Source organism: Carlito syrichta, unplaced genomic scaffold (assembly GCF_000164805.1).
Source record: "Carlito syrichta isolate Samal-C Ts95f unplaced genomic scaffold, Tarsius_syrichta-2.0.1 Scaffold287781, whole genome shotgun sequence".
In the NCBI taxonomy this organism is placed as follows: domain Eukaryota; kingdom Metazoa; phylum Chordata; class Mammalia; order Primates; family Tarsiidae; genus Carlito; species Carlito syrichta.
In genome coordinates, this window is record NW_007231877.1 from 73,303 (window position 1) to 85,003 (window position 11,701).

General features: G+C 35.5%; 1 protein-coding gene across 1 annotated transcript in view; it reads left to right on the top strand.

Annotated features, from left to right (window-relative positions):
- ERGIC2 (ERGIC and golgi 2) overlaps positions 1-11,701 on the top strand; it is a 39,389-nt gene that overhangs the window by 1,134 nt on the left and 26,554 nt on the right. Inside the window, exons 2-3 of the mRNA XM_008053031.2 lie at positions 8,977-9,119; positions 10,627-10,735. Coding sequence (XP_008051222.1) covers positions 9,014-9,119; positions 10,627-10,735 — 215 coding nt within the window. The 5' untranslated portion in view covers positions 8,977-9,013. The remainder of the gene's footprint in view (positions 1-8,976; positions 9,120-10,626; positions 10,736-11,701) is intronic.

The window sequence follows — 11,701 nt, forward strand, 5'->3', positions numbered from 1 at the left end:
GGGTGGTGGGCAGAGGGAGGATTTTTTTCCCCCCCATTTGTTAGTAAAGTTTACCAAACTGAGTATTTAGTGCACAACTGAGTATTGTAATGACTTCAAGGTACAACACATAAAAATTTATCAAGTTTGGAAACTCAAAGGAAATCAGGCCTACTCTGGAAAAACAAAGTATTAGGGGTAAAAAAAATAAAAGAAAAGAAAAAGAAAAAAACACAGATTTCTTTGAGAGTTGGTGATTTAAATGAAAGAAATGGTGAAATTCATTTCATAGAAGTTACTTGTAGGCAGTCGATGCCTGCTACAAATCCTATTTAATAGTTTTCCAATGTTTATTATGATTCTGCCTCTTAATGTCATGGGCAGACAAATTATTTAAGTTATATTTGCCTTAGTTTCCTCATCAGTAAAATGAGAATACTAATAATACCTAGCTTTTAGAGGGGGTTAAATGTGTTAAAACATGCAAAGCATTTAGAACAATGCTTAGCACACAGTGAGCACTCAATACACATTATTGCTTCTTACTATGTTTCATTTTTGTTTTCTAACTTGTATAGCTACAAATGTTGCCTTAGTACTCAGTTAAAATGTAGACTGAAGAAGATACTTTACAAAATAATTTCTCTCTGACCTCTAAATTGATTAAACACTCTGTTCTGTGTGATTAATGTGTCTTTAAACTTTATTTTCCAGTTGCTTGCTTTCTTAAGTTATTATACTTTCTTAATTAATAAGGTACACATTCCTCCTTTCTACATCTCAGTAAAACCTTGTTGCTATCTAGGTCAGTTCTACCCTCTAGATGCCGTGTTAACCCATACTCTTTGCTTTTGAGAACATTCATTCTATTGTAAATATATTTTGTGTGTCCCTGACCTTTTCCTGACATCTTCCTTATACTTTTTAACTTTAATTTCGTGCACTTTTATTGATGGCTACTATAGTGAAGTTGTTCTATGAGGAGAGTTATACTTATCCTTGCTTCACATTGCTACCAGGTGCTTCCAGATTATTCTGTCATCACTCCACAGTCTCTGTTAACTTCTATCAGTTTATGCCATCCTCACTCTATTGGATTATCAGTTTCACATACTCTCCCACTTTCCTCAAAGACTTTAACGTCTAAATCTCAAATGCCTTACAAATCTTTGCATTTCTTCAGAGAATTAGAATCAGATATTTATTAAATGCCTCTATTTTTTATTTTATTTTATTTTTTGAGTTGGAGTTCTCACCCTGTCGCCCAGGCTGGAGTGCAGTGGCAAGCTCACGGCCACTGCAACCCCACGGCCACTGCAACCCCACGGCCACTGCAACCCCGACTTACTGGGCTCAGGTGGTCCTTCAGCCTCAACCTTCCTAGTAGCTGGAACTACAGGCATGCGCTATAAATGCCTCATTTTTATCTTGATTAAAAAAAGTGAGGTAGCCATTACATCCCCCCCTTTAAAAATAAAATTATAGAGAGAATTCTGCTAAGATCTTGTCCAAATTTGTCACATAGCTAATAAGTGCCTAGGTAATCAGATTTTTCTGATCATAAACTCACATTTATATAATCTTACTTGGCTTCTAAGTAAACCTTTTTGTCACTTAGAATGTTAATAGATGTATTTGAATTATGTTGGGGTAAACAAACAACATTTAACTTTTTAAAAATATGTGAATTTTAAAGTTAAAAGAATATACTTTTTTTGGATATCTAGTGTTTGGAAAGTGAAACTAAGCTAGCTTATAAAATTTTTTTGTAATGTATCTTAATGCAATATAATCAAGTAATTTAAAATTATAGATTGTAGTTTTTATTTCTGAAGTCAATGATGGCTTGAATTACACTGTTTTCTCTTCCTTATTCTTATTAATGGCCTATATTAGTTTCCCAGGGCTGCTGTAGCAACTTACTATAAACTGGGAGACTTAAAACAAAAGTAATTTATTCTGTTACATTTTGGGAGGCCAGAAGTCTGAAACCAAAGTGTCAGCAGAGCCAAGCTCCCTCAAAGATTCTAGGAAGGAGCCTTCCTTGACTCTATGGCTTCTAGGCAAAGAGCCTTCCATGACTCTTTGTAGCATCTTGGCAGTCCTTGCTGCTCCTTAGTTTGTAGACACATCACTCTAATCTCTGCCTCTGTCTTCACATAGCATTTTCCCCTGTGTGTCTTCATAGCCTTCTAATAAGACACCAGTCAGTAGATATTGGGTTACCCAGATCCAGTATGATCTCATTGTAATGCTTGCACTAGGAGACATTTTGCAGATCGCCTACCAGCAACTCGATTGCACTTCTTTTATGAAATAGTAAAAAGCAAATAACTTCACATTAAAAAGCATAGTGTTGGAACCAATTATTTTATTGCAATGATATTTGACTTATAATTTTGGACATTGAGGAACTTGTGACCAAAAAAATAGAAAATTTTGTATATTTTTTAATGTGTGAAACAGTCACCAACATGCATTGCAGGCTCATTTATATTTGTTGTGCAGTAGTAATTTGTCTGATGTCTTCCACCTGGTGTTTTTCTATTCGAGCAGACAATGCAGTCTTGTTTTCTTCCTCTCACATTAATAATATGTAATTTATTGTCCAGTCTGTTGTTCAAAGACAATGTGGAAGCACATACTTGTGATTCCTGAGAACCACTTCTCAACTGATTGATCATATGTCAATATATATTCCATCTCTTTATTTGCTTTTTCATACAATTTGAATGGAATGCTTCAAGGAAACATACTTTTTTTGAATAATTTGCGCAGGCATAAGTTTGTCTTATATAGTCACCAGCAATCTTTTTGTGTCCCCTGAGTGGGACATCTGAACACAAAGGGTTAATTATGTCTTCAAAGATCTAAACATTTCCAAATAAGATCCAGTCATAGATATCAGGGGTTAGGGCTTCAACAAATCCTTTTGGTGACACAGTTCAACCTACATATGACCATATGTGTTAGCCAGTTAAGTATTTCTCATATTGCCAAATATATATTCAAAATAGAACTTAACTTAAAACTTGGATAGCAGGAAGTAAATTATGTCTCCATATTTGTTTGGAGAAGTAGATTTAATTGAGCAGACTATTAAATGTTAATGAATACCATGTTTAATTTGGCACAGCACTTGATAGTCTCGTTATAGTCACATGATGAAATATAGGCTTTACTTACATTGAGTGCTGATAATATCTCTTTGTATTCCAGCATGAAAGGTAGTTCTTACTTCCTATGAAGTTTTAAAAAATATAGTAGTCCTTCATATATGTTGGTTTTGCATTTATGGATTCAACTAACCACAGATAGAAAATATTCAGAAAAGAAAAATTGTGTCTATACCGAACACATCCATGCTTTTTTCTTTTCATTATCCCCTATACAATACACCATAGCAACTATTTACTTAGGATTTATGCTGTATTGTAAATTATCTAGATAAGATTTAAAGTATGCAGGAAGTTATGCAAATACCACATTATTTTATATCAGGGACTTGAGCTTCCAAGTATTTTGGTATCCGTGGTGGTTCCTGGAACCAATACCCCATGGATACTAAGGGACAACTGCATTGTTTTAGCCCCAGCTATTATTGGTGATTTTCTAGAGTTGATTTTGGCTTGTTTTTAAATATTCAGGATAGTTTAGGAGAGACATCAGAGAAAACAGATGTGGTATTGCTTGGCAGGGTATGAGTAAGAGCACCAACCAGTGGGCAAAGGAGTCTAGTATAGTGGCTTATAAATGTTTAGATTTTGTGAACCAGTATAAAAATACACAACCATAGGGGGGAAAAGCAGAGGAAAGCGCTGACATAGAATTACAATTTTTAATTTTGCTGAATTAGGATCTCCAGAAAACAAACAAAAAATCTCTGTCTTTCATAAAGAAAAGGATATGTTGACATATAGGAGAGAGGCCAGATGCAATGGCTTATACCTGTAATCCCAGCATTTTGGGAGGCTGAGACAGGAGGATTGCTTGAGACCAGGAGTTCGAGACCAGTCCAGCCTGGGCAACACAATGAAACCCTATCTCTACAAAAAAATAAAAAAAAATTAGCTGGGTGTGGTGGTGTACCTCTGTAGTCCCAGCTACCCAAGAGCTGAGGAGGGAAGATAGCTTGAGCCCAGGAGTTTGAGGCTGCGGTGAGCTATGATCGTGCCACTGGACTCTAGCCTGGGCAACAGAGTGAGACCCTGTCTCAAAAAAAAAAAGGGGGGGTGGGGTGGGGTGGGGCGGGGTGGGATTAATCTCAGGATAAAGAATAAACTTTAGAATGGCATAAATTTAGCTTGTTTGTTTTTTACATTGTTGGTTTTTTTTTTCTTTATTCAGGTAGAGGGTAGAAAATGTTGTCACAGAATGTCATTGACTTCTGGGAAGCACTAATGATCTAGGGTTTGTCTAAATGCATTTTTAAAATGGCTCACCAAGATGGGTAGAGAGGCAAATAGAGTGGTAATGGGGACAATGGAATTGGGTAACTGGTATGATTTCAAGGACTTGAGAATATCAATGAAAATGAAGAGCAGTTCTGACCTAATCAGGAACGAGTTTGAAGGATAGTTCCTGCTCAGAAAGGAAAATATGTTTTGGATTTTAGAGGTGGAGCAGCTTTAAGAGTTTGTCTGGCTTGTGGGTGGCTTTGCATAAAATTAAGATGGAGGTCACTAGACTAGAAGAACTATTAAGCTTACGTGGTAAGAAAAGGTTTTATTGTGAATGAATGCTATAGGATGAATTCCATAGGGTCTTGAGTTCCAAAGGATGGTGATGAAATGGGGAGGAAGAGAAGCATATTGAGATTCAGTTGCTGAAGTCATTAAGGAAATTGTAAGTACATCCAGATGTTGGAAGATGGCAGCAAGTACTGAAGTGAGAGTCAGTGTGTACTGTGGTTTGGAACGTAGACTCAGGAGCCAAGCTACCTGGGATCACATTCAAGTTCTGCCACCTGCTGTGTGGCCCTAGGAAATCTGACTGTTCTGTGCCTCATTTCCTCAGCTACAAGTGGGAATAAAAACAGTATTTGCTTCATCAAGACCTTTACAAGGCTTAAATGAATTAATATATAAAGAGCTTCAAATAATACTTAGCACAAAACATGAAAGTTAGCTATAATTTTTCCTATGTAGTATGAGTGTTAATGAGTGGAGGGGAGGGTAGACTTGAAAAAGGAAGAGATGGTTGAGAAATATGATTAAGGATGATACTTCTTTACCCTGTGAGTATCAGAAATGAACTAAGAATTGGAAGGGAATTACCACCAGGAGAAAGTCAGATTTCACAGGAGTATTGTGTTTAGAAAAACTAGAAGTTATTGGGCAACCTGTTTATGCCAGACAGAGGCTTTATCGAATGGCAAGTACTAGAGGTGGAATGAATTTCTTGCAGGTGGGTTAGTGCTGAGCTTACAGGAATGGGACTGGAGGAGCAGCAGAGTGGCAAGGTGCTCATTTCAAGATTGATAGTCATAGAAAATAGAGGTGGAAGAAACTAGAGGCTGAGAGGTGGCCAAGTGGGACATACTAGCTAGGTGTTCACAAGAGGAGTGCTGAATAGGCTGTATTGTCAGGAGGGTTGTAAAACTAGCTGCTTGCCGTATCTTTATACTTATCTTTAATTTTTTCAAAAGCATTATGAAACTTATTATAAAATACATAACTGTGATGGTTGCTCACTGTTCTAGATGCTGGGTATACTGTAGTGAATAAAACAGAAAAATCCTCCTTGTGGGTCTTATATTTTTATTTATTTATTTATTTTGAGATAGGGTCTCACTCTGTTACCCAAGCAGTGGCATGACCATGGCCCACTACAGCCTCCACCTCCTGGGCTTAGGCAATCTTTCTGTGTCAGTCTTCCGAGCAGCTGGTACTACTATATGGCAGGTACTATCATGCTTTGCTAATTTTTTATTTTGTATATACGAGGTCTCACTACATTGCCCAGGCTGGGGATCTTTTATGTTTTTACTAACCGAAGCATGACACATGGTTGTGATTTGAAAGCTGTGCTACTATGAGTGTTTCTGGGAAAATTCCCTTCTTCCCTCAGTGAATATTTATTGAGTGCCTGCTGTGCATTGGAGATGCAGTGATCAAGTTAGATGTGGTTCCTGCCCTAACATATCAATCCAGTGGAGAAAACAGAAAATGAAACAAGCAATTAGCAATAGGGTAATAAAGGTACAGTGTTCTAGAAGCACATAGACTTTGAGGGTCATGGAACGTTTTTGAAGAGTAAGCAGGAGTTAGTCAAATATAGAGGTGGGAGAAGGGGAAGAAAGAACCTTTCTGGGAGAACAACATGTATTTAAAGATTTGTAACTGGAATTTAGACTGTGAGGTAAGTAGGACCAGGTTTTTGAAGGGCTTTGTAAACCACATTAGGAGAAGGTCCAAACTCTAAGTGCAGTGGGAAGTTATTCAGAGATTTTAAGAGAAATGCTGTGCGACCAGATTTATGTATTAAGAAGATAATTTATTATAGTAGAGAACATGAGTTGAAATGTTGAAGATTATAGGTTGTTGAGGCAATGCAGAGATTGATTGTGGCAGTTGGGGCTAGAAATGTACTCAGAAGTAAGGAACTTCTCACAGGGCCTGAAAAGGAGAGGACAGACAGATTTGAGAGAGATTTAGGAAGAACTTAAGTCTAGGGATGTAATCTATGTTTGTAGCTTGTGCAGTTGGGTGCATGGTGATATCATTCATTATGATAGGGGATGCAGGAGGAACAGTTTTGATAGGATGAAGTACTCATTGTTGGACTTGTTGATTCTAATTTGTCTTTTGGAGTGTCCAGATGAAAACATACTAGAAGGCAAGAGAATATGCCTGCAGAGAGATTTGGAGTGGGAATAAAGATTTGGGAGAAATCAACATTTAGATGGGAACTGAAGGAATGGGAGATTACCTGGGGAAAGAGTGGAGGTTGGGAGGGGGTGCCTAGTGCATAATTTGAGAGGAAGATGAATCTGTAAAGTTAAGATAAGAGAGTCTTAGAGGTAGTATGAAAATCAGAAGTACTGTATCACTCATGCCAAGGTAAAAGAACATTTCTAGAAGATGAAGAAGTGATTATCAGTGTATTTTCTCAGAAGTGCAATTAGATAAGGACTGAGGAGTGTCTATTGGAATTATTACTAAGGGAGTTGTTAGTGACTTTGCTCAGAGCAAATTTAAGAAGTGAGAGTGTGGAGAGGAAGAAGTCACAGTTGGTGAATGGGGACAACTCATTCTTTCAAGTTGGTTATAGGTGTGCTGCCAGAGATCTATAGTTGAAGTTGAACTTGACCTTGAGGGAGAGTTTTGTTTTAAAGATGGGACACAAACGTATTTAATATTTAACTCCAATCAGAAAGAATGAGTAGAAATTGAAAGACTGAAAAGTCAATCTTGGTGCAGTTGCCACTAATTTTAGTACAAAAAATAAATTTGATTACTTTCTCAGAGCTAAACATGCTGGGGGGGGCATGGCATATGTCTAACAACATTCAGAAGCTTAATTTACAATTGAGGATACCAGTTTTATAACTGACATGGGATCAGAAACTGTCATCTGTTTTGTCTACATCTTTTTTTTTTTTTTTTTCTTCAGGAAGCCATGTACATGAGAAGCAAAATCTTTTTTTTATTTATTAGAGAAGCAAAATCTTAATTTGAAGGTGCTTTGTGAGCATGGAATCAGCAAGGGAAGTTAGTTGGATGTTTTCAATGGCAAATGAAATCAACAACAGCTTAATGCTTCTGTTTCACTTTAGGGCAGTGGCTCCCCGTGGACTGATGAGTAATGTTCTTGGCCTCTCTTAGACGGTGTTCATGACTACTGCTGGTTTTTGCATCTCTGACACACCTTTTGCTCCATAAATATACTTCCTATGGCCTATTATTTTTATATTAATCCAACTCATTAGCTTTCAGACCTGAAGTCTGTCTGCTTTCTTCTGGAGACTTTCATTTTCTTATAGTGACTTCTGTAACAATTTGGTTTATTCTGCCATTATGTGTTGGTTTTATTAATACAACTTTGATTCCTGGGAGTCCCTATACTATTTTTATAAATCAGTATTATAAAATTATATAAATATCTGAGAATTCAGCTAACATTTGTTTGGCTTTATAACGTTTTAGACATAGTTGGCATGCTGATCAAAAGGGGAAGAGTAAGCAGTCAATTTCTAAATAATGTTTTAATTATAAAAATAGATAATTTTGGAATATAATTTGGAAAGTCTGAAATTATATAAAGAAGGCAGTTAAAATTCTGTCATGATCTATTTTTCACATTTTTGTGTATAGGTATTCAGTTTATTACTTACATATCTTGTTTCCCCAAATTTAGGACTCATATGACCTTCTGGTCTTATTGTATCATGAGTATTTTCTTATGTTATTCAGTGTTCTCTTTTATAAGGTTTTCAGTGGTTACATAGACTAATACTGTTTATTTGCCACAATTTGTGCATTGGATACCATGTTTTTGTTTCTGTCTTAAGTATTTAAAAATAACACTATGAGAAATACCCACATCAGATTTTGGGTTGTACCTCAGATGATTGCCTTAGAATGCATTCTAAGGAGGCATTACTTAGTGAAAAGGGGAGTGGCAAATATTTGTATTCACATTTGTAATATGCAAGCACACTATTCTACTTCATTGTCATCCATTACTAGTATTGTATTATTTTTATATATTTTTCAATTTAATAGGAAAAATTATTTTAAATTATATATTTAAATATTATGAATATGACTGAGTTGCTTTTCACCTTTAGGCTATTTAATGTGTTTGTGTGTGTAAATTGCCTTTCGTTAGTAGTTTTTGTCAGATTGTGAATAGAGAAAGGAGTGATATGGAGATTATGGTTTTTTCCTTAAGGAGAAATAAAAATGCTAAATTGGTCTAAGGAATTGTCAGATATCCCAACATAAACCTTTTATCTCTTTAAAGTGTTCATTCATTAATTTCTTTATTCCTTAGCATGACTATATGAAGGAAGAGGAAGGGTTTCCTGAAGATGAGGCGACTGAATCGGAAAAAAACTTTAAGTTTGGTGAAAGAATTGGATGCTTTTCCGAAGGTTCCTGAAAGCTATGTAGAGACTTCAGCCAGTGGGGGTACAGGTCAGTATCAGTTCAAATTAAATGTCTCTTAGTAAGTACAACTTGAGTGATCCAGTCAACAGCATATAGAAGTGTAGCCATAAGGAAAAACTTACCAATGAATTGTGAAATAACGTCGTAACTGATCTGTCCATGTCACTGTTTGCCCTGGTTTTATTCTTACTAATGTTCTCTGTAGCATCCAACTCATTGCCACCTGTGCGCTTGGCAGTGTTTATTACAACATTAATGGACAAATTAATCCCATTTTACTGCCCTGGTGCCCTTCAGTTATGTATAATTACGTTAGCAAGATTTTTTTTTATATAAAATGGAATTGAAGTTGGAAGAAGTTGTTTAGTGATGTTGCAACGGCCTCATTCCTATTTTGGTTAAGAAGAAATCAGTATAGACATTATAAAAAATTATTAAATTTCACTTTACTGTTGAGAGACAGCATGGTTAAGAGTTTAGCCTTTGGAGCTAGATTGCCTGAATTCAAATATTACTTCCATCCCTTCCTAACTGCATGACATCGAGGAAGTTACTCAGATCTGTGTCTTAAGTTTCTTCTTCCGTGAAATAGGGATAATATTTGTATTTGTCTCCTAGAGTTATTGTATCAGTTAAATAAGTTGATATTTATAAAGTACTTAGAGCAGTTCATAGTACAGATAGAAGTATTTGTTAAATAAAATAAATAAATAATGAAATATATAAGAAAAATATGTGACTATAACAATATTTACTATTATTTCTTTTCCTATGAAGAGCTAACTTTTCACATAAGATGACATTTTTATTTGGTAAAATGTGTAATAAGTTGTTAACTATTTCTAATCATTTATGATTAAGTTTTGCTAATTAAAATAGTGCAAGCTCTTATTGCATAACTCATTTTAAGTGTGCATTGCCATAGCATATAATAGTTCTTTTGTCAGATCTTTTACTCAGTTTTGTAAATGAGGTGATATATTTAGGAGATTGAAAAGTAAGAGAGAGTTTTATTAGAGACTTGGAGATGTTACTTGAGTTTCTGGCACACAGATTATTGTAACTTCTCTGGGTCTAAGAATTTAGCCTTCTTTTTTGTTTGTTTTAAATTGAGCTATAGCCATGGATGCATTTTTAATAATGAGGGAACTGTTTTCAAATTTATAGTGTAAAGATACTTACTTTCATCATTGATTAAATCTGTGTCACTGCTGTGTTTAAGAAAATAAAAAATTTGTGCCCTATAAAATTTTGGCAAATCTACTTCGTGAGAGATGACAATTACAATTGAAGAAATAAAATGTTTTCTCAGAAGTGTGTATGTTTGTGTTCATATTTGTGTACCTTATGCCTTTATTTATTGTTTTAGAAAAAAATCTACAATAAGCAATTTGAAGAAAAACCTTTTTATAATATTCATTAAAGTGCCTATCATATTAGACAATTTTTTTTACAAATTTAATCTCACTTAAGATAATCTGTTGTTTACTTTTTTGTTTTAATTCTTTGTTTTCGTTGTTATTGAATTTCTCAGTTTCCCTTATTGCATTTACCACAATGGCTTTATTAACAATAATGGAATTCTCAGTATATCAAGATACTTGGATGAAGTATGAATATGAAGTAGACAAGGATTTTTCTAGGTAACCATTTTTTTCTTTTTGAAATACCTTTAGATTCAAATTGTTTTAAAAACAGCATACTTAAAAAAAAAAATCTAATGGTTTATTTTTTTTATTTTAGCTCTGAAGAAATAGTCCTGAAAAATTCTCATTAATTGCATGCATTACATTAAATATTTTTAAATTGCTTAAATACTGGTTAAATTCTAAAATGAGACTCTCTGAGTTGATATACATTGTTTAAAAAGTTTAGAATGAGCCGGGCTCGGGGGCTCAGCCTGTAATCCCGGGCCTTTGGGAGGCTGAGGTGAGTGGATTGCCTGAGCCCGCGGGTTGGAGACCTGCCTGGGCGCGAGACCTCATCTCTACAATAAATCAAAAAATTAGCCGGGTGTGGTAGCGCGCACCTGTAGTTCCAGTTACTTGGAAGGCTGAGGTGGAAGGATCGCCTGAGCCCCAGCAGGTCGAGGTTGTGGTGGCCGGGAGTGGCCACTGCACTCCAGTCTGGGCAACAGAGTGAGACTCCAACTCAAAAAAAACAAACAAACAAAAAAAAAAACTAAACTATTTCTTTTTGTAACAAACCATGTCAACCACAGGTCAACATGGACTCAACCTAAAACAGCTACCTGAGTTGTCAGTCCAACATCAGTGTTTTCAATGAACTTCCAGTCACTGCTAGGATCATAAAGTATTGTTTTTCAAGATCCCAATACTAAAAATGTGAGTATAGCAACAGAAGATGCTGATATCAATATCTTAGATTATTGATAAATAGCATGTATTTGTCATCAATTAATAGCAGCCATATATTGCAATAATTTCTAAATAAAGACTTATAAATCACTGAGGTTTTAATTTCTTGGGAAAACCTCAGCACCCATCAACATTCATGGCTCTTGCTACGTATCACAGAGATCCTAGGAAGTTCCACAGTAACTCACAGAGGTTATGACAACTAAAGAGTCAAGATTTTTGTTTCTTAAA